Source organism: Salvia splendens, chromosome 12, assembly GCF_004379255.2.
Source record: "Salvia splendens isolate huo1 chromosome 12, SspV2, whole genome shotgun sequence".
Lineage (NCBI taxonomy): Eukaryota > Viridiplantae > Streptophyta > Magnoliopsida > Lamiales > Lamiaceae > Salvia > Salvia splendens.
The window spans coordinates 30,853,788-30,876,555 of NC_056043.1; the positions used below are offsets into that span (position 1 = coordinate 30,853,788).

Sequence of the window (22,768 nt, forward strand, 5' to 3'; positions counted from 1 at the left end):
GGGTGTATTAAAAAGCTAATTAGTAAACAGTTTTGACAATTTATTGTGCTAATTCGCATTTGAAGTACTAATAGTCGACCAGGTTCAGTGAACCATCCATTCTAAATGTTAAAGAAATAAATTGATATAATCATAAGTCGACATGGCACCATTAAAGGATTTCTTCTTAATAATTTGAGTTATATGATTAATTGATAAATGTTATCCAAGTTAATGAATTGTTTGTTTTAATGGATTTTATTGTTTTGAGCGTGTTTGATCACTTTATATCTATCTTATCATTAGAAGTGAACACTCCTTATGCTTTGTTGGATGGATTGCATGTTTTTATAAGTATCAAGGTAGTGAAAAATATTAAAAGATGGTATACAAGAATTTTATCAGAGACAATAAAAAAACGGCAGCATAAATCCCGTGAACCATCGAGTCTTTGAACGCAAGTTGCACCCGAAGCCATTTGGCTAAGGACACGTCTGCCTGGGCATCACGCATCGCGTCGCAAAAAGTGGTACGTCTGCCTCGGCATCACGCATCTCGTCGCAAAAAGAAAAAAAATCTTCACAATAAAACCAAAAAACAGCAAGGTAATTTACATTTTATAAAATAATGCTAAATATTTGTGACAGAGTAGATTTTTTATATGGATGATGGATAAACCCCAATCAAGGTTTGGAGACAGAAGCTAAGATGAAAAAGATTATGTCTGCTCATAGACCATAGTGTTCTTATTAATATCTGCCTAATTAATCAAATATCATTTTCATTGGATTAATCATGGCCAAAATTGTTTAATAATTTTCGAAAAAGACTTGCACGTTCTAGTATGCCAGGTGTCGTTCCGATAACTCCAATCCGAACACCATATTTTGGTTAAATTTCTTGCCATCAACAATAATTAACCCTATGTCAGTTACTCATTTGATTAATTAGACTTCATTACCAAATAATATATTCTTAAAATTCCTGTTTTGAGCTTCTTCAAGTGCCGAAAGGTTGCTTTAAAATCCTCCTCATTATTGCTTGAATAAGTCTTCTATGAGTTGTCACATTTTGTTACTATGCTCATAATTAAATATTTGCACCAATAATTGGCTAGCTACTAGTATATATAAATATGTACTTGTTTGTGATCAACACAAGTCAGTTTTGTAAGTAACAAAAACTCCAATTAATTCTCTTCACTTGAAAACACAAGAATTGATATGGAATACGAAATGCCTCAAGTAGAGTGGAACGGAGTGATCTGCTCGGACGAGGAGGCCGAGTTCATGTCACAGCTTCTAGGGAACTTCACTCTCCCGAATGAGTTCCCGGCCACTTTTCCGGCTAGCCGGGGAATTGATGAGGCGACAATGTGTTCATTATCACAAGGGAGTAGTAGTGGTTTTAGTAGTGGCTTTGATCACTTCCCCTTCTCCAATCTCTCTCCACACACACCTACTTCTCTCCCTAACAACAATTTGATCACATTAATGGATTACTGCACCAATGATTACTTGAACCGGGACGCCAGCAACGACAGTTCACAGTCGTCTGAACACGAACAAACGATGAAGGTGGAGGAGAAGATTAGCCACTCCAAGAAAAGGTCTCGTGTTCCTTGTCAAGTGAGTAGTGCTAGGTTAAAAAGAGAGTTTTTGCCCTTTTTTATTGAATTTATTTTCTTACATTTGATGCAATGGCAGATTCCAAGGAGCAACAAGAGCATGAAATGCAGCAATGATGATAACCCTAACATTATCAGCAATGCAGTGGTTTGTAGAAAGCAGCAGTCCTCGAGCAGCTGCTGCTCGAAAGAGGAGTCGAATGAGGTCATTGGGACGACTTCTTGCTCCGGTTCCAAGGGCGGGCGGGCTCCCAATCCCAGTGGCAAAACACGTGCCAATAGGGGTTCGGCTACCGATCCACAGAGCCTCTATGCAAGGGTATACATTCTTGAGTGAACGAATAAAATATTCATTTTTCTATCGTAAACAAAAAAAAATAGTCATTGCGACTTTGAAAAAAAATTAGACGCTCAGGCGATTTTACCCTTACTATTATAGTAAACGCAACTAATCACAAAATTTCAAATTTATTTAATTTTATGCAAAAAGTTATGCACACATTATTAGTGATTTGAATCGCCTAAGAATTTTTGAATAAAATTTAGAAAATACCGCTCATACCAATCTTTTTTTCTGCATTCGCTCCTGTGCCAAAACATAAATTGATTTACTCGTGCAGAAAAGAAGAGAGAGAATCAACGAGAGGCTCAGAATCTTGCAAACCCTAGTCCCCAATGGAACAAAAGTAAGCATTGCCCAAATACAACTTCATATATATGTAAATATAACCTTTTTTTCTCAAGTAAATGAGACTAAAAGAAATTCCCATTTATGATCTTAGGTTGACATTAGCACGATGCTGGAAGAGGCTGTCGAGTACGTGAAGTTCTTGCAACTCCAGATTAAGGTATTTGCGAAACCCTAATTTTATCAATCTAAAACGATGAAGTTTTTGTTTGGATTTGTAACACTTTCGGTTTACGCAGCTGTTGAGCTCCGATGATCAATGGATGTATGCTCCGATTGCCTACAATGGCATGGACATTGGACTAAATTTGAGACAACAATCTTCGTGAAGAATACATATGTGAATAAAAATATAAAAATCTTTGATGTTTTTTTTTTCTTTTTATTGCATGAAAACTAAATAATTAGAACATAACAGAAAGAGCGGCGGGTTGTATCTGAGTGCGGCTTATTATATTCATCATTCTTGTTTATTAATTGAAGCCTAAAATCACTGGCTGATGTTTGAACTTGATGAATCGGACATTGTTTTTTTTATTTAATTTTTTTATGGTGAGAGCCATGAAGATGGAATTGTATAGGTTGTGATTAAACAATGGGATTATTCTTTTGTATTAAATTGTCACATTATTGCATGTAATTATTTGTGTCTAGCTATTTCAGAATTGTGAATTTGTATTTCTCGATTGTGTGAGACGAATTTTATTTAGCCTCTTTGGGTTATGATTTTACTAAATTATAGGCACGAATATGTATAAAAACATATTTCTAGTTAAAATGTCTACAGTAATATATATTGCTATCGTGCAACAAGCCAACAAACAATGCATAATTAAATTTGAATTACTCGCTAAGAAAGGAATATATAATATACTGGCGGCTTGATAGTGGAGATTAGGGTTAATTGTTGTTCCTTTTCCCACTCACACTAAAAAAAACAAATAAAAATGAAAGCGCATTTCTTTTACTTTTAAAAATTGAAAATTTTGTCCCGAGATCTTAGCGGAAAAAGTAAAACTTTGGGATTTAAAAAATAAAATAAATCCAGGACATTTTTTAATGACGCTAAAGTTAATTTGGGAATTAGATCCATATATTGGTGGAATATATATCAGTAAATTTCCCATTATTTGAAATTCCAATTAAATCTTGAAGAAATTTTAAAATTCAAATATTACACAAAACAATTTTGTTTATACTCATTAAAAGCATCATCGTTTTTTATATTTACCGGTTTGATCACATGCATAATACGACGTGTCGCGTAGAATTTAATTTAGGAGAAAATCAAATCAGTAGTAGTCAAGTTTTTAGTGCGTGAAAAATACCAAATTCGGCCACAATTTATGATTTTAGGAAACATTATCCCTATAATTAATTAACCATCTTTTTTTTTTATTGAGAACAAAAACAAAAATAGGTGTCAAAAACACCATGTTTTACATATTTGTATCATATATTATCACTATAACAAATTTATCTTACAAGGACAAAAAGTTAGAGACTTAATTACTTGAATTTTTTTAAAAAAATTGTCAAAATTGAGGATGCAAAGAAAAACTATCTTATGTTGAGGACACAATTGTCTACTACACCTTAATCTTTTATATTCCTGGAATGATTTCGTTTCTTAATTTTAGTTGGGACATCAAATTAGAGTCTTGAATTGACAAAAAAAAAATCCTTAATCATTCATGTACTATGTACTTATTAAGTGTTGTTTGGATTTTTCACCATTTAGACCATCAAAGCACCACACTATTCAACAAATGTAAGAACCCAATCACATCATCAACTCCATTCATTCTTACATAACTACATATCTCAACACATTATATATGTCAGCAGTAATATTGAGATATCTACATATTCAATACGCAACAAGTGTTCATCATGAATTATTCAATTTAACAAAATCAAGATCATCTTGAGAAGTTGCATATTATTAAATGAGTTCCAAATTTTCCCCACAGATCCGTGGCATTATGATGTAACAACCCATTCATTATTAACTAATATTCCATCCATTCCTTTGTAATTGAAGCGTTATTTTTGGACACGGAGATTAAGAAAAGAGTGTTTAGTTAGAAGACATTAAGTGTGTGATATTCTGTCATAAAAGGACATGACTCAATTATAATGGGTAAGTCCAAAAATAAATACGACCCAATTATATTAGGACAGAAGGAGTACACAATACTTATGTTAATTCATATTTGACTCTCTATATATATATATATATCTCTCTGTGTGCAAGAAGAAACATGCTATCACGATGAAGACACACTACCAAGAGAAGAAACACAAAAGAAAAAGGATTGAATTGATTTAGGAGGCACAAGCTGTCACATGCTACCAAATCTTTTTCTTAAAGACTATAGTAGTAATAACCTAAACACAATACTGACTCAAACATGTTGCTTATTAAAAGACATCAGGGTGATACTCATTCCAACTGTATTTCCAAATATCATTCAAATAATATTATAAGTCTACCTTCAAAACCATTGTTGGAGATGGAAGGACAGGTATACGAGCCCCCACATCACCCTTGCACAAGAACAATAATTCATGATAATTTTCAAGCACGATTGAGATATTCACTTATGAATTGTTTTCGCACCGAAATTGAGATATTCACTTATGAATTGTTTTCACACCGAAAATGTGAAGTAAAAGCTAACATGGTAGAAAACAGATCTCCCATTCACACACGTACTATAACCATTTATTTTAGGATGAAACCGCACTAGGGTTTGGTTGATCTCCCCTTCACACCGTATCAAGCCTCTGTAAAGCCTAACATGGTAGAAGAATAGATCAACTAAATATAGTTATATAAATCTAGCCTCTTCATTATATTAAGAGATTAATTAACACAAATTTCCCACCTTTTCAATGTGGGAGTGGATAACATCTTGTTAGAACACATCAGTACTTATATTCAATACCTAATTTATATCTCTTTGGATAACAACAAAGACAAAGAGCGATCAAAAAAGATTGTATTCTGGAAATCTACCTATTAGACTTAGTCTAAGATATGACTCATCAATTCATATCTTTTACTTTCTATTATATTTGGGAAATGATATGCTATATACCTTGAACTCCTTAACTCCTTAATTATGTGAGCACCATTGTTGTTTGATACATATTTGGGAAATAATATGCTACATACCTTGAACTCCTTAACTCCTTAATTATGTGAGCACCATTGTTGTTTGATACATGTTTGACGTTGTTTGTTTTAATTAATTTATTTTATTTGATTCTAACACATTAAAAAATATTATTGAAAATTTTAAATTCACAAAATTCACAAAATCAAAGCTCGATTTGCTCTTTTTCTCCATAACTTGAAATAAATTAATAAAATAAAAAAAATCGAGCTCTGATTTTTATGAATTTGTGAAATTAAAAATTTCAATAAAATTTTAATATATTAAAATCAAACTAAATATATAAATAAAAATAAACAACGCTAAATGATGCTCACATACACAACACTGCATATTGCATGCACACACATTGTATACACACATAATGCAGCCACACTTCCACACACACTACACACTTACAAAAAAAAATACACACATTGCACACGATATATGAAGATGTATACAAAAAATAAATTTATTTACCACACGGTTTGTCACGTATACACACTACATGCACAACACAATATATATACACTAGACACACACATATAGCGTGCGCACACTACAACACTATAGTGTTGTCGTCGTCATAACTACTATTAGTAACACACTACAATGTTGTCGTTATAACTACTATTTTGAAGCATTTGGCTAGTTTAATAGTGAGTGAGTTGTTGTTTCTCTGTTTCACTTAACATTGATAGGGAAAGAGAAAACACGGATACTTTATCCATTATTTGGAAGGAGAATAAAAAAACATTGCGACAGCCTCAAACGAAGAGGCGGCGGAAGTGGCATTGTTGCTCACGAAGGCCGCATCGGCGCGGGAGGGCGCGCACCTGCTGGTAGACCTGCTCGGACTGGCTAGTCTGGAAGCGGCGCGTGCTCTGCTGCGCCTGCCTGACGGCCTGCCTGATGGCCTCGCAGCCGCACTCCTGGCTGTCCATCTGCTTCAGCTCCTGGCAGCAGGCCTGAAGGGCGGGCCGCTGGTACGAGTCGAGGAGGGCCTCGAACTCGTTCCTCTGCTGCAAGAAGCGCTGGCAGGACTGGAAACGGCGCCCCTGCACCTGCTGCCTGCATTGGTGATGGTTCTCGCTGACCTCTTCATCGAAGGAGATGGTAATGGTGGTGGCGGTGGCAAGACCCACCATGGCTACGAGGAGAGCTGCTGCGAGTGCGGCCTTGTTTGCCATTATAATTTAGATGTGAGAGAGAAGGTGAGTTTGTTGGTGGTGTTTATATAGAGAAGGATTTGAAGGGGTTTTTACGTGTTGATTGATGAGGAAGAGTGAGGCTTCTGAGCTTCCACATCGATTCACATGCAAATGTTGCCAAAACCCACCTCCCCACCTATCCCCTTTTCATTTCATCTCCAAAAGTGTGCATACTTATTCAAATGAGCTCCCAACACACCATTTAATCCCTGGCATATGGCACGCATACCATTATTACTACACACTAATGCTACAACTAACAATGTTCGAACTCACCCTGCATCCACAAACATCCAAGATACACTGCCCCCGACCCGGGCATTCGCATGCATAAACACGTCACGGTGATTCTCATCGTATCTACAACCAACAAATCGTTCCAAAACTGTATAAATTCTACCTTCGAAACCATTGTTGGAGATACAAAGCGAGCCACCACATCACCGTTGCATTCAGAATCACGGTCAAGCACGATCAATATCTACGTGACTTGGTACTTCGTTCTGGCTGTCCAGAGGCATGTATTGGGCCATTATAGCCCTGATCTCCGAGTCCATATACGACTGAAAAGGAAAAACATGCTATAGATTCGAATATATTTCAACTAGGTAGTTCTAAGTCGTTCGTATGTATAGATCGAAAAACTTACCCTCAGCCTCTGTTTGTACACGAGATAACCACCACCACCGGCCAAACCCAATACGATCAAAACAAGCCAAACAGCGCCCCAGCCATACTTCACCTCTGAGGCACTCGTACCTGCACAAGAAATGAAATACGAATGAAATGAGGAAAACTCGTACAGATAGATAGTAAAAGACAATTCTTGGAGTCGAACTAACTGATGCAGGTATCTTGATCCCTCATGTACAGCAGGCCGCTGCTACAAGTGCACTCGTAACTCCCCCATGTGTTTATACAGTTGCATTCGTTGCATTGACAAGCTTTCTTTTCCTTACATTCATTAATATCTGTGTGTTAAAATGTAAAAGGTTATAAATTGTGAGGAAGTGTTTACTTTGCATGATAAATTAGACGCAATGGATTGAACATATGAAGGCTAACATGAAAACAAGAACAAAATTGCTCAAAACAGCACAGACAAAGCGATGAAAAAGACGATTTCTAGCAATCTAAAAAGCTGAATCTTCTAAAATATGACACCAATTCATGCCTTTCTTTTTCTATACCTTGTTTGTAAGTTACTCGGCAAAACAAATTGGTATCTCTACAGACTGTAAAATTCGCAAGGGAAGTTGATATTGAAAAATATGGAAGCTGTCATTTAATAAAAAAGATTGCAATTTCTAGCAAATATTGTAAATTCATTATCCAATTTGGTTCACATGGTTTTATTAGGGGGGCAGTATCGGGAAGAGAACCGTCTAGCATGGTGAACTGAGCTTCGAAGAAACATAAGAGTGTTGTGCAGAAAGTTCTTTACCTTCACAATGTTTAACACCGTCACCTTTGAATCCTGGAGGGCATTTGCATTTTCCATCATCACTATCCTGTTAAAAAGGTGCTCAAAAAATTCATGCCTATCCAACTTTAAGCTTCGGATGATGACACAGTTTTAAGGTTAACTAACCACACAAGCAGAGAAAGTGACCCCGTCTCTCTTTTCACCCCAGCAGCCTCCGTTATTTATTCTGCATCGCCCAGGCCCACTTGCTGCACATGCAGAACGAATGTGAATAGTTTTCGATGCTCAAGAGGGCAAGATAAGTTAGTCCATCTGAACTACTTGGTGTTTATTTGTTTGGTAAACAAATAAACAAACAACAATGATCCTTAACATACCAGAACAAGATCTGTAACCATCTCCCCTAAATTGCACGCCGTTAACTACTGGGCATTCACACACTCTTCCTCGAAATGTGTCCTGAACACCAAATATGTAAGAAAAGGAAAAACTTGAGACAAAACAATGTTTATTTTTATTGAAAAAAAATCACCTTGCAAGCTGTAACATTTGCTGCCTTGTCTTCCCAGCAGCCACCGTTATTGTGCAAGCACTCATTTGTTTCTACATCTGCAGCTAGAAAGTATCAGTTTCGATTTCATAGTCATATCATGACACTCAACCTTGTAATTACTCCGTGAAGAGCATACCGCCATTTAAACAAACAGATGGCTCCGTAGTTTCTTCAAAACCAGCACATATAGCTTTCGAGACAGCACCTTTCTCCAACTTCCCTGAAAGCAGACAGGTCAAGAGAAGGAAGTATTTGACTATATTGATGCATTTCTACATAAGGTTGCTAACAGACCTCGATACTGGCGATTGTTCACGACAAGGGTAGGCAAAATGGTTACATCGCCACGTGATCCTTTACCAATCTACAATTTAGTACTCCACTTTTTAGGCATATGAAATGATTGTTAACAGGCAATAACATAATACAAAGACTATTTTCCCGAAAAAGACGTTCAAATACTCACTTGAGCTTCCTGCTCTTCTTTCAGAACGGGATTGTCCGCATCGGCATCAGGGTCACCCATGCACGTTTCGATTTTACTCAGATCAAGACCTGAAATAGAAGTAACCATAAGATAATTTCATTTTGAGGTAAACCAACATGTTTATGAACAAAGTGGAATCTACCTAAAGACTTGATAACCTCTTCGGCACACTCTTTGCCGTATTTCTTCTCCTTCATGGGGCATCTGATATGGAAGTCAGTAACATAGTCCCACCAAATCCACGGCTTTCGAGTCTCATTTGCCACTCTGAAAACACATAGCTGTCTCAAGTTTTCAAGCACCACATCTTTTCCATCATAACCAGAGCTGAAATCTTGCTCCGGGTCCGGAGCACAGTATCTCCCATGGTTGAGGCATTGCGACTTGCATTGCTTGCTCACAGTGAACGCCTCAGGGCAGTACCACGTGATATAGTGCGGAGTAAACTGAGTATAGCCACCTTGCTCGAGCATTAGAGCTGCACCCTTAAAATCCTTCAAGAACTCCATCAGCATATCACACTTAACCCCACACTCGTCATTGCTGTTAGTCCACAGTTCATACTCCACTCGTTCATCCGGGTGGGGCACGGATTCCCTCCAGTCGAGGTTCACATTCACTATATCCCCACTACCAAGTGCTTTCTTTAGCTTCTCACCGAAACTCTTATCAATCAGCGCAGAAGGTATTGTTATATTCGCAATATACTCTGCAGCTGCACGATCCTCTTCGGGTGAGTCCATCGTGATCAATGGCTCATCGCGGTGGTCAGCCACTAAAACAGCAGCTGCACCGGCATTCTGAGCATTCCAAACTTTCAAAGCAAAGAAGCAATCTGCAACAAAGAGTATAACACCATAAACTCCCCAACTCCTCTGTTCAATAAGCTAAACTAACTACAAAAACTTCCTAAATCAAGAATGCCTCAGCAATCACAAGACAGGGAATCTTGAAAATTGAAATTACTTGAAACAGAAACTATCTCAACAATCACAAGGGTATATCAGGAAATAATTTAGTTTACCTAAATTAAACCGTCAAGCACAAAACTGAAATTCACATGAAACCCCCCCTTAAAAGGATGCGAATTTGAAGGAGAGATATGCATGATAATTAACTAACTCACCCTCAATTACAAAATATGCCATAAATTAAATACCAAAAAAATAAGAAAATTGAACAAAATACACAAGTACCTCCACGATCAACGAGAACAAAGGTGGGTAAAGCTCCAGGCTTGGACTTGAAAGAAATCCCAGAATCCTCAAATTTTTGGCAGCCCTTTCTATTATCCTTTGGATAAACCACAGTTCCAGCCATGCTTCCACCATATTGTGGAATCCCAAAGTTGCCGATGGCACTATCGTAATTTCCCTTAATGCTTTCCGGGGATAGTACTTTCAGGCTGTTCTTCTCCACCAGAAACCGACCGATCGCTGATTCCGCCCAAATCAGAAGTAGAAAAGGCAGCAAGATTGCAGCTTTCGATCTTCCAGAACGCCCCATTTCCTGCAACAAGCAAAAATGCCAGGATTTTGGTTGGGTTCGTCCTTTTTTGAGGGGATTTTTGTCTAGATTTCTTGCTAAAGCTAAAACACGCAGTGAGTGTGTGTTTGTGCGTGAGGTTTCTAGGGTGTGGAGAGTTGAAAATGGTGGAAATCCTAGCTAATAAAGAGTATAATTAACAGTGGAGATTTTGATGGAGTTGTCTGTTTCTGTCTTGATAGTGGAGCTAGAGACACGTTTTTGGTGATTCATGGAGTAATTTATTTCCGAATTGAATATCTAATCAAAAAACAACACGAATACAGTTGCGATTATGTTTTATCCAAATCTATTAACCAGAACAAAATTAACTCATTATGTTTTATTGATCCTTTTATTTTTTTAAAAAAAGAATAGCTTTTGTTTTCAATTCGGGAAACAATGATAGAATATTCAAGTAATTATATCAAAATAATAAATTAGAACAGTTTTGTTTAATGGTAATTGAAATTACTATATAAGTTTAGTTAGTTATTGGTTTTAAAATGATATTTTATTCACTTTTAATAATAATAATAATAAATGAGAAATTATAATCGATCCTTTCTTTAAAAAAACGTACACGTTTTTGACAATATTGTGAAAACAAAAATCATTTTAATTCTGAAATTATTTATGTGTTTTTTACTAGTTGTATGTTCACTGCAATAAAGTGAACCTCACAATTCATTAACATTAATTCAATTGTTTTTGTTATTCTTCTTTACTTTATCAATTTTTCTCTTTCTCTCTTTTATTTTATTAAAAAAAATTTCTTCTCCCTTACTTTACCAATTGTGCATTAAAATTGTGTCAGTTTCAAAGGTTTCTATTTTAAAAATAAATAAGTAGTATATTTTAATCTAGAAAATTAACTAATTAACAACTTTGAGAATTGGACATATAGTAGAATGAATTTACCCAGTTATCTTTCATCATTCCCACTTTCAATTTATATAAATACTGTTGCAAATATTTTAGTTCAAACAAAATTTAACATTATATTCTATTTTTTACATCAAACATAAATTTAATATATTGTGATTTTTTAAAGTAACCAAATACACCGACTAATTACACACTTGTATTAATCAATAGTACCATGTGTCCATGTCTGCCTAAAATCGAAATATGAACTAATTACCAAATTTTCCATAGATTTAAATATACCACTCATTAATAATAGGGTAATATAATAATGATGCAAAAGAATTGGGCCCGTCGTTCAAATCATTGAATTTGTTTTCTTATACTCCCTTCGTCCGCCATTAGGAGTCTCATTCTTTGGCACGGATTTTATGAAATGTTAAGAAAAGTAGGTGGAAAAAAGTTAGTGAAATAGGAGTCCCACTTGTATATATTAGTTTTAAATGAAATGTGAGTGGAATGAGTCAGTTGAAGGTGGGACCCTATTACCATTTATGATAAAAGTGAACCGAGACTCCTATTCGCGATATGTAATCCCCTGCACCTAAAGTCGCATAATTTAAATCAGAACTATAATGTCAAATTTGCATTTTCCCTCTAACGATCGAAAGTCTTCTCAACGTTCTTAAGCAGGATTGCATAGATCTTATCACGGGTCCTCGTAAGCTTCGTCCCCATCTCCCTTCACACTCGAATTCAGCCAATTACTCACCATCTTCACCTTATACATCATCCCCGCCATCTGCTGATCACCACATCCCACCAAAGAGATGGATGAGATAATTGCGAAAATTTGATTGCTTATAAATTGTGGGTTCATCACCTCGCAAGCCTCTTGAAGAGCATCTGCAGCGGGCGTCGCACTGCCGGATCACCTCCTACACTTCATCAACAACCACTCAGTTTACAAACTATGAAAGAAATAATTTGTGTTAATGGATTACCTTTCCATGATTAACTAAATTTGATGGAAGAGGGGTCCATGATATCCTAGCTTCCGCCCCTTTGCGATCACACACCACATTGAGTTTTAATAATGTTTGATACCATTTGTTATTACATTTACGCCCATGAAATGTTGGGCCAGTATTCCCTGTATGTTGAAACACAAAATTTTAACAAATATTTTAATACTCCCTCTATAAAAAAAAATAGGCAAAGTCGTAAATAATGTCAGTTTTAATACACAATTGATAAAGTAAGAGATAGGGAAAATGTGATGGAAAATAGTGTTAATGGATTATGAGGTCCACATTAGAATGATGTGTATGGTTATTATTGGTTTAAAACTTTCTATTTTTAGAATTAGTCTAATGGTAACCTTGTCTATTTTTTATGGACGGAGGAAGTATAATCTATAAAAGAAAATTCTAAACACGGAGGTAATAAAATGTTTTCCCCTAAATAAGAGAGACACTTGCGAGCACATCCTTGTTTTGGTCACCAAAATTATTATTCGAGTCCTATAAGTTTAAAGCATTTTTAATGAATTATAAATATGTTTTAAAAAAATTTAAAAGTTAGAATTTCGATCTTAAACTTGTCACAATAAAAAAAATCTAACATACATTTTGTTGAAAGGTATAACACCACATCGAATATCAATTAATGAATGGAAACATTTTATAATGTTGAATGCGACGGGATAACCTTGTTATACAAATCAAAGGAGTAGTTATTATTGCTGTTTGAATTCAATTTTGCTACAACAATGTAATTTAACACCACATGTCACACTAACTTTATTTAATCCACAGGCACCATTTAAATTTTAAATCAATGGGCTAAATCGGTACCACTTAATTTATGATTAGTGCGTTCCAACTGGTTTCAAATTAGACATCTATTTTTTAAATTTATTTACAAATTTCGGATATTGTAAAGTTTCCATGCAGTTTCATGAAAGTCCTAAACCCTCTCTGAACTCCTATTTTATACATTATCAGTAGCTGAGTTAGTAGTAATTTTGAAGAATTGTGAAACTCAAATAGTACTACTTGCTATTAATATTTATTTCTGGACTATTGTTTATACATAGCAAGTAATGAAAGATATAGCTATTAATATGATGTCACAGCTGCAATTTGCAAGCATGTAAAGTGAAACATGAGAAATTTAGCCGCTACACCTACATTTCATAGATCGCAGTCAGTCAAAACTAACAACGCATCAGAAATTTTGAAGTCACAATTGGGAAATTTTGAAGTCAGAAATATGTATCTCACTATCCATTAATATTATTTTATCTACTCTTCTTCTCATCTTTTTCATTTTATTAATCAGACATTAATTACTATGCCGTCCCAAATATTTTTATTTTTGAAGGGCGGGAGGAGTGTATTAACTTTCTTACTCAGTCCGTTCCGCGGTAGTTAAGTCATTTCATTTTCTAAACTCGTTTTGGAAAAATGATAATAAATAATTAAAGTGGAGATAGAGTAAAATAAGTGACACAATAAGGCAGATAAGAGTCTTATCTACATTATTCTCTCTCTTACTTTACTATTTGTCCACTTTAACTATTTGTTGCCATTTTTCTAAAACGAGTGCAGAAAATAAAATGATTCAACTACCACGGAACGGAGGGAATACATGATATTGTACTCCCTCTGTTCCATAGTAGTAGAGTCATTTTGTCATTTTGATACGTTTCATAGTAGTGGAGTCATTTCTCTTTTCTTTAAAAGTCAACACATTTCTTCTCACTTATTTTACTCTCTCTTCATTTTTCTGCCTTTTTCATTTTCTACTTAATTTTCCTCTACTTAACTCACTTAACATAATTTTTCTTAATTTCCGTGCCAAAAGGAAATACCTCCACTACTATGGAACGGATGGAGTATTTAATAATGTTAATCAGGCAAAACATACTCCCTCCGTTTTTTAAAAATAGAAACATTTGAAACAACGCGGGTTTTAATGTACAATTTGGTAAAGTAAGAAAAAGAGAGGAAAAAATTTGGTAAAGTAAGATAGATGGAAAGAAAAAAGTAATTGAATTAATGTTAGTGGATTATGGGCCCCACTTTATTAGCGATATAAGTATTAAATAAAATGATGTATATGTGGTAAAGATTTCCTAAAATAAAAAGTTTGAAGGTTGATATTTTTAAAGATCAGACTAAAATGGAAATAGTTGTTATTTTAAAAAAACGGCGGGAGTAATAAATTCTTTGACGGTCAACTTTCGCAGGCGTGAACATTTTTGTAAAGGACATAGACGTCATTATGAAAAATGGGCACTATAAATATTGAATTCATCAAAATAATTCTTCACCCAAGTACAAAATCAGCTGCAGATCAAATCGGAACCGGAAAAAAATGGAAGGTCTGATCCCGCTCCTCATCCGCGCCATGAAGAAACAGAGGCCTCAGCACGCCTACCGCTGCCTCTCAGTCTCAGAGAATTCCACCGGCAGAAGCTACCACCTTCTGCTCGCCGATGGCTCCTCACACCGCCGCACGCGATCCGATTTCAATCCGGCCGAAGCTTCGGAGAATTTCGCGGCTAGAGGCGCGTCGGAGGCTTCTCCTCATCCCAGTGCCGGAAATGGATCGAGGCATTACGGCCAAATCTCAGCCAGGGCTTGATCGGATGAAGATGAAATGAAAATAGTTGGATTAGTCTTTTTATTTTCTTTTCTTTTTTAATTAAATGTTTTTGTTACTCGCTATGATAAGTGAACAATTATTTATTTATGGCAGTCATATAAACACATTTTATGATTCTCCCGAGCTGTTACTCTTTTTTGGATATTTGTAATGCATTATTTATGAGCAAACTTTATGGAATCTAATTATATTTTTTTAATTACGCGATGTTTAAAAATAGCCAATTTTTTTCTTAATTATTTGAGGACAAAATATGTACAGTATGATTTATTTTTATACCAAAATCAATCAATTTTGTGTGTGGGATACAAATTTGCAAAAGATCATGAATTTTAACTTTCCCATCTAAGTGTTAAAAAAAGACAATTGGAAAAAATATCAAAATTATATTATTAGTAAAAAATTGTGAGATTGATTATAAATTGAAGTTCCCCCATAACATAATTGTTTTTAAAATATGCCAGGTACATCAATTGAATTTGAAGAATTTACCTTCATGAAAAACTGACACTGATCTTAGAATTTTTTATTCATAGTTTTGTTTAAAATTTATGGAAAATACCTAAATTCACCCCATTAAAAACCAATGTCTTTATTTTAAGTATATAATTTGCAAAATTTCAAAAAAATATTATTGGATTAAGTTCGGACCAACTTTATTGGATTGTAGACTATTTTGCTCAGGTTTATTTGGGTTAAGATTTTATAATTATAAACTTTTAACCCCAACTCTAGTAGGCCAAATTCCACGAAAGTATGTCATGGGAGAAGTTATCCGCCATTTGTACCCGAAAAAAAAACATTTCCAGTGATAGGAAAGACGCATGACGCTCTCGCGTGTATCCATATTAAACACGCGTTACGCTCATGCGTGTTTTAATTAAACACGCGATTTGCTCATGCGTGTTTTAATTTATACATGCGATAAGCTAATGCTTGTTTGAATGAATGAAATTACGAGGCTTCTGCCCTCTTCCTCACTACCAGTTTCTGCCCTCTTCCTCACTCCCAGCGCTCCTCCTCTCTGCACGGTGATAAGCTGCGAAATCGTCATATAGCCGACGAAAATTGAAGTGAATCCGACATATAGCTGCTCCCATTCCTCTTTTAAGCGTTGTTAGGTAAGATTTTACCCTTAATTTCGATTTTAGTTGGTTATTATAGATTTAGGGTTCATGATTTGAAATTTTTGGTTGAATTATTGAATTTGTCAATTATTGAAATTGGTGTCGAATTTTTCTTGAATTATTGAAATTGGCGGCGAATGTTTGTTAAAATATTGAAATTGGTGTCGAATTTTTGTTGAAATATTGAAATTGGTTTCGAATGTTTGGTGTTGCGATGAATTTGTGATGAATTTGGTGTTGAATTGATGAAAGAGACATGTTGGGATGAATTTGGTGTTGAAATTGGGTTGAATTTGGTGTTGAAATTGGTGATGAATTTGTTGTTGAATTTGGTGTTGAATTGTGATGAAAGACATGTTGGGATGAATTTGGTGTTGAAATTGGGATGAATTTGGTGTTGAAATTTGTGATGAATTTGGTGTTGAAATTGGGATGAATTTGTGATGAATTTGGTGTCGAATGTTGTTAATTGTTGATTATATTAGGATGTCGCGATATGGACCAGAAGATCCTTCTGTATTGCATTATCAGCACAGTCATATATCTCGCAAGGCGTGGGCAGGTGAGGAAACAACTCCTTTCAATATTCGGCGCTTTGAGGGCCATTTTTGGGAAATAGATAATCATCACAGACGCGTGATTGATTATGTCTGCAGATTTGGTTTCGATAGGGTTTTTTACTGTGGGAAGGCTCTAGATGTAGATCATGCTTTGATCACAGCTTTGGTTGAACGTTGGAGGCCAGAGACACATACATTCCATCTTCTCGTAGGAGAAGCTACTATTACATTACAGGTCGTTCAAGTATTATGGGCTCTACGTGTAGATGGAGTACCCTTTACAGGAAATGGGTATTGTGAATCTGGGTGGAAGAGTTTATGTGATGAACTGTTGGGCTTCTATCCCCTTCAAAGGGAGATGAAGGAAAACAGTATCTTGGCATCGGCTTTAATACATAGGATGTCGATTGAACCGTTAGAAGATGGTTTGGAAGACGAGGCCTACATTCAACGGACACGTATGATTGTGCTTGTGCTATTGGGAGGGTTTATATACCAGCGTACTGGTGAATCCAAACATCTGTATGGTATCGGGAATCAACATGACTAAAGAGGTCATCACTACGTTCTTATCAGAACCATCTAAACCGGAACAATTATCAGAACCATCTGAACCATCATAACCATCACATGTCACATTTGGTACATCTAGTTGTTCATCAACCTCCCTCCCAAATGTGTTGAATTCAAAGCTATGATATTCATCATCCCTCCTAGATGTCCCGACATCAAAACTATGATAATCATCTCTCATAGACGTTCCAACATCATGCTAAGTGATAGGTGGTTCAAATTGCAACGCAGTAGTCACAGGAGTATATTCAATAAAAAGTTCAATTTGACGTGAATTTTCAGCAAACATATACTCCAACAAATTATCATCCACTGGTGTAGCTATATAATTCACCACTCCACTAAAAACCACCGGATGTCTCCATGTTAAATCAATCGTATGTGCATCCAAATCAATTCCAATTTTCACACATATCATTGAAACTAGCTGATAATAAGATATCTTTTCATTCAATATAATAAATGATTTTGCACGAGGGGGATCATAAGCAACACCCAAACCTGGGAGCTGAATAATTTTCACATCCCAATATAAACTCACAAACACCATCAAACCTGCAAAATAAGTACGACAAAACATCATATACTCTAAATTCAACCAAATTCAACAAAAAAATTTAAAACCATGAACCCTAAATTTTATACCCAACTAAAATATACCAATAATAATCGAAACTAAGGGTAGAATACCTAACAACACTTCAAATTGGAATGGGAGCAGCTAAATGTCGGATTAGGGTTCGATTTTTGCTGGTTGGGATGAATGGGGCGACGAAGCAGAATCAGTTTTCGTGTTATGTGAGAGGCAGAGAAGCAACCTGGACTGATTTTTGTATCCAAGGGAGACACGCATCAGCCTGATGCGTGTATGTTTAGAGACGCGATAGCAGAATGCGTGTTTCTTTTTAGAGACGCGAGAGGAAGATGCGTCTATAAGTAAACACGCGATAAGCTCACGCGTCTTTCCCCTCTCTGGAAACTTTTTTTTTTTGCGGGAACAAACGACGGATACTACCTCCCAGGAGGTAGTTTCTTGGAATTTGGCCAACTCTAGTACTCCATCCGTCCCGGCTTAAGCGAGACGTTTCTATTTTGATACAAGAATTTAGGTAGTGTTGTTTAGTGAATTAAATTATTGATAGTAAAGTAAAAGAGAGAGTAAAGTAAGAAAGAGAGAAAAAAGTAAGAGAGAAGATAAAGTAAGAAAGAGAAAGAAGGAATTAAAGTAAGAGAGAGGATAAAGTAAGAAAAAGAAAGAATAAAGTAAGAGATATGATAAATTAGAAGAGATGATATGATAAAGTAGGTGAGCGGAGTGAGGCGATTGTTGCCAAAAAAGAAACGCCTCACTTAGATCTCAATTGGGACGTACTAAAAAGGAATACATCTCACTTAGGCTGAGACGGAGGGAGTAATTGATTTTTCACTCTTAATGTATTTTTTCTTATTATCGACTTTTATTCTTGGGATTTCAGTGACTAATCCTTGTGCAGTTTGTTATTTTATTTTCTCGTCTTCTTTCTAAGTTTGAAATATGTTTCAAAGTACATTTCTTTTATTTTTCGAATAAATTTTTCTCTATTTATTTGTAATTAAATGAAAAATTACTCCGCATTATGCAGTAATTTATAGTACTATTATTTTAATTCAAAATTAAATAATTAGATGAATGATCCATCTTTTTTTTTATTCTTAATGTCAAAAATTTTCTGTCACTACTTGAAAATTTTCAAAGATCGCAGCCCTAATTTAACGAACTAGCGCCGGCCGATGGCGTTCAAATGGAAATCGGTGTTCGACGTTTCCGCCATTAAATCCGATTTCGAGGTAGCCGGTTTAAACCCTAACTTCATTCCCCAAATCTGGAAACACGTCTTGAAAAATCCTGATTGCCGATGGGATGATATTCCTTCTCTGCCTTCCGCTGCTTACCATCTCCTCGATTCCAAGTTCAAACCCTCCACCTCTACTGTCCATGCCGCCATAGATTCTTCCGACCTCGTCACCACTAAGCTCCTCATCAAATTGCAGGTAACTGCCATCAGTTTTGTTTAATTTGCTTTTTTCTGAACTCTTCTGCTTATAATCTGTCGGAGGTCTACTGTGATTGTATATTTCGATTCACAGGATGAGGAAAGATTTCGTCTTTGCTCTGTTTGTCTCTAAATAGCTGGTTCTGAAAAGTAATTTCCTACATTCTGATGCTTTATTTGACAATTGAGGTCAAATCCATGGGTTTCACTTGTAAATGGAGTTGTGAGAACCAGTGCTACACATGAATACTTAATTAATTACGAATTTGATCATTCTAAAGAGACTTGGACTTTAGTGTTCTCCTATGTGAATGAAATTTGTGTTATGGAATTATGATTGCGTTTTTATACGCTATTATAGGCCTTGTTGGGACATATCTTTGGTGTTTTCGTGCTATGTTTTGCATGAAAAAGCTTAGAATGATTGTACTGAATCATAAGAAGAACCGGATATATTTGGTTATAGTATGTTTTTAGGAGAACATAGCCTGTATCTTATCTGAGTTTGTTCACGAGACACTTTTTAGTTACATTTTCTTGGTTGGTTTAGATGCATGAATGACATTAGGTTCTGTTCTGTTGTTGCTAGAATGGAGAATTTGTGGAGGCTGTGGTAATGAGATATGATACTCGATTGGGTAAATATGATGGGAAACCTCGTCTTGGTGGTCCTAGGTCAACCTTGTGCGTATCCTCTCAGGTAACTGTTGTGGAACATGGGATCACAAATTTATAAGTTGCCTACTCTGTGTGCAGCTGAACATTTCTATACAGCAATAATGTTATTGTTATTGTAGGTCGGGTGCAAGATGGGTTGCAATTTTTGTGCAACAGGAAGCATGGGATTTAAGAGCAATCTGACATCGGGGGAAATTCTGGAACAGTTAGTTCATGCATCGCGCATATCAGCTATACGCAACGTTGTCTTTATGGTATAAACTTATTAAAATAACACATGTTAGCATCCCACTGAATTGTTTAGTGCTTTACTGGTAACTAACTGTTAACTCGATATCTCCTGACTTTCATGTGGAGGAAGTAACTGGTGTTATTTTGAGTTCTCTGGAGTTGAGTAGATTATGCTAAAATGTTTGTATGAAGTAACATGCAGACTAACTTTACCTTTTTTGCAAACTGCAGCAATGGGCTCAATATATTGCTTTAGTTATGCTCTTGTTTATCCATCAAAAGTCAAAGAAGATCATTCCATTTGTTATAGGTGTGATTGTTGTGTGGGCTTAATTTTGAACTGATGTCATTTTTATATCATTATTTGTTGTGAGCAGGGAATGGGAGAACCTCTAAATAACTACTCGGCAGTGGTGGATGCTATTAGAGCCATGACAGCTTTTCCTTTCCAGCTGTCTCCCAAGAAAATTACTCTCTCAACGGTGCGTACATTTATTCTCATGATCAATGTCTTTCATGCTTATCTTTTTTTATATACTACCTATTTCTGGATCTCTTGGTTATTTTTGCACTGGGTTAGTTCCACGAAGTTTCTCATAATTGCATCGGAAGTGACAACTTGACTCGGTCACTTTGTTTGGCACAATCTTTGCTTGATTTTGATTAATTGCAAAATTGTGCATAGGTTGGCATAATACATGGTATTAACAAGTTGCAGAAAGACATGCCAAACTTGAATCTAGCAGTCTCACTGCATGCACCAGTTCAAGAGATCCGCTGTCAGATTATGCCTGCTGCTAGGGCTTTCCCTCTGGAAAGACTAATGAATGCATTACGAGAATATCAGACTACCAGGTGTCATTTTTTCTCAATTTGCCAACCTCTCATGACCACCTCATTTTTCATTTTTATTAGAGATGATTAGAGTAACTCATTCGATTTTTCTGTAGTCAGCAAAAGATATTGATCGAGTACATAATGCTTGACGCTGTCAATGATGAGGAGCAGCACGCTCACCAGCTTGGCAAACTGCTTGAGACATTGCAATCGGTAACCTTCAATGTGCTAAGTTGCAATATCTGCTCATTTTTTGAGGTCTCATCCACTGCTCTAATGCCATTCTCTGATTTCACGCAGGTTGTAAACTTGATACCTTTTAATCCGATCGGTTCTTTAAGCTGTTATAGTACCAGTGATGGTCAGAAAGTCATCAAATTTCAAAAAATACTTAGAGGCACTTACAACATCCGTACAACAATTCGTAAGCAAATGGGCCAAGACATAAGTGGAGCTTGCGGCCAGCTTGTAATAAAAAAGCCAGATATCTTAACAGACATTGAAGATCTCCGTATTTGATTTTCCAGGTTTGAGCTCTTCATTCATACACACCTGATGAAGCATCACTAGATTCAGAAACTGTTTCTGTTGGCCTTCATAAACTTCATGATTCGAACTTTAACTTGCATCAGTTTACGTGATCCTCCAAAGCCAGAATTTAATGTTTGACCGCATTCACATTTGCTCGTCTCTACTTTAGGACTGCCTGATGTTGATATGGATTACTTGACTAGTGACACCGGACAAATATGCGATCTGGGTGCTTTCGTGCTGTGGAGTAAAGCATAGCCTAGTGAATCAAGAGTGAACTAGGTCGAAATCGTTCCATGATCGATGAGATATTATTAAGTCGATTATCAGTAGGCAATGTATCAAAAGCTTTCTTACTATCTCTTTGTTGTCCTAGTTATAGGTCATATCTTAATCAAGTAATTTCATTTTATTTGCCGCAATAATCTTATTTAAATCTTCATTCGATATAATATAAACGACAAGACGATTAATTTTTCGAAAGAGAGATCTGTTTACATCAAGTAAATAAATAGTTGATGTTTGAGACTTTGAGCTAAAAGTTAGAGATAACCAAGGGTTGCAACTTAGAAATATACTACTACTTGCTATGTTAAATACTCCTTTGTTATTTACTTTAGCATAACATTGAATTTACATTTGTATACCATTTAACTTACACCAGCATAATATAAATTGCGAAAATCATGTTAGTTTCATAACTTATTTAAAATAAATTGAACCACCACGATATTTACTTCAGTATATTTTTCGAATTATAATAACTCTATATATATTTTGGCCATTTTTTTATTTATGTTATAATTAAAGAAGTGGACATATTATAAAGAAGAAATTGAGCAAAACAAAATAGTATTATTGTAAAAAATTGAAGCGAAATTATTATATAGCCTAGTTATAAATTTAAAAGTCCTAATAATGAATTATTATCTATAAAATTTAAGTTTAAAAATAAAAATAATTATAGAACGTAATCGGCACTGGAATAAACACTAATAAT

At 35.6% G+C, this 22,768-nt stretch overlaps 5 protein-coding genes across 7 annotated transcripts; 3 read left to right on the forward strand and 2 right to left on the reverse strand.

Moving 5' to 3' along the window:
- Positions 1-1,214: 1,214 nt before the first annotated feature.
- Positions 1,215-2,623, forward strand: LOC121757866 (transcription factor bHLH84-like). The gene is made up of 5 exons (XM_042153334.1): positions 1,215-1,607; positions 1,686-1,925; positions 2,227-2,292; positions 2,389-2,454; positions 2,534-2,623. The coding sequence occupies exons 1-5, from the start codon at positions 1,215-1,217 to the stop codon at positions 2,621-2,623; spliced, it is 855 nt and encodes a 284-aa protein (XP_042009268.1).
- A 3,602-nt stretch (positions 2,624-6,225) lies between these two features.
- LOC121757867 (2S albumin seed storage protein-like) lies at positions 6,226-6,648 on the reverse strand. Its single transcript, XM_042153335.1, has one exon. It carries the CDS (start codon positions 6,646-6,648, stop codon positions 6,226-6,228), a length of 423 nt encoding a protein of 140 aa, XP_042009269.1.
- Positions 6,649-6,824: 176 nt separating this feature from the next.
- LOC121759373 (vacuolar-sorting receptor 3-like) lies at positions 6,825-10,852 on the reverse strand. Of its 3 annotated transcripts, none has more exons than XR_006041650.1 (13): positions 10,332-10,852; positions 9,278-9,970; positions 9,115-9,203; positions 8,943-9,012; positions 8,785-8,868; positions 8,628-8,704; positions 8,473-8,554; positions 8,261-8,343; positions 8,114-8,180; positions 7,512-7,640; positions 7,319-7,428; positions 7,070-7,232; positions 6,825-6,878 (listed from the first exon to the last, which is right to left on the reverse strand). XR_006041650.1 is itself a non-coding variant. In XM_042154932.1 (12 exons), exons 1-12 carry the CDS (start codon positions 10,639-10,641, stop codon positions 7,134-7,136), a joined length of 1,893 nt encoding a protein of 630 aa, XP_042010866.1. In that variant the 5' UTR covers positions 10,642-10,852; the 3' UTR covers positions 6,871-7,133. The 3 variants fall into 3 exon arrangements, 1 of the variants encoding a protein (XP_042010866.1); XR_006041649.1 differs by having other exon boundaries at positions 6,946-7,232; XM_042154932.1 differs by having other exon boundaries at positions 6,871-7,232.
- A 5,959-nt stretch (positions 10,853-16,811) lies between these two features.
- Positions 16,812-17,435, forward strand: LOC121757868 (serine/threonine-protein phosphatase 7 long form homolog). The gene has a single exon (XM_042153336.1). It carries the CDS (start codon positions 16,812-16,814, stop codon positions 17,433-17,435), a length of 624 nt encoding a protein of 207 aa, XP_042009270.1.
- A 1,715-nt stretch (positions 17,436-19,150) lies between these two features.
- On the forward strand, positions 19,151-22,190 carry LOC121756827 (dual-specificity RNA methyltransferase RlmN-like). Its single transcript, XM_042152226.1, has 8 exons — positions 19,151-19,489; positions 20,081-20,191; positions 20,289-20,423; positions 20,778-20,882; positions 21,086-21,255; positions 21,351-21,450; positions 21,538-21,764; positions 21,938-22,190. The coding sequence occupies exons 1-7, from the start codon at positions 19,229-19,231 to the stop codon at positions 21,754-21,756; spliced, it is 1,101 nt and encodes a 366-aa protein (XP_042008160.1). The 5' UTR covers positions 19,151-19,228; the 3' UTR covers positions 21,757-21,764; positions 21,938-22,190.
- The last annotated feature ends 578 nt before the right edge of the window (positions 22,191-22,768 follow it).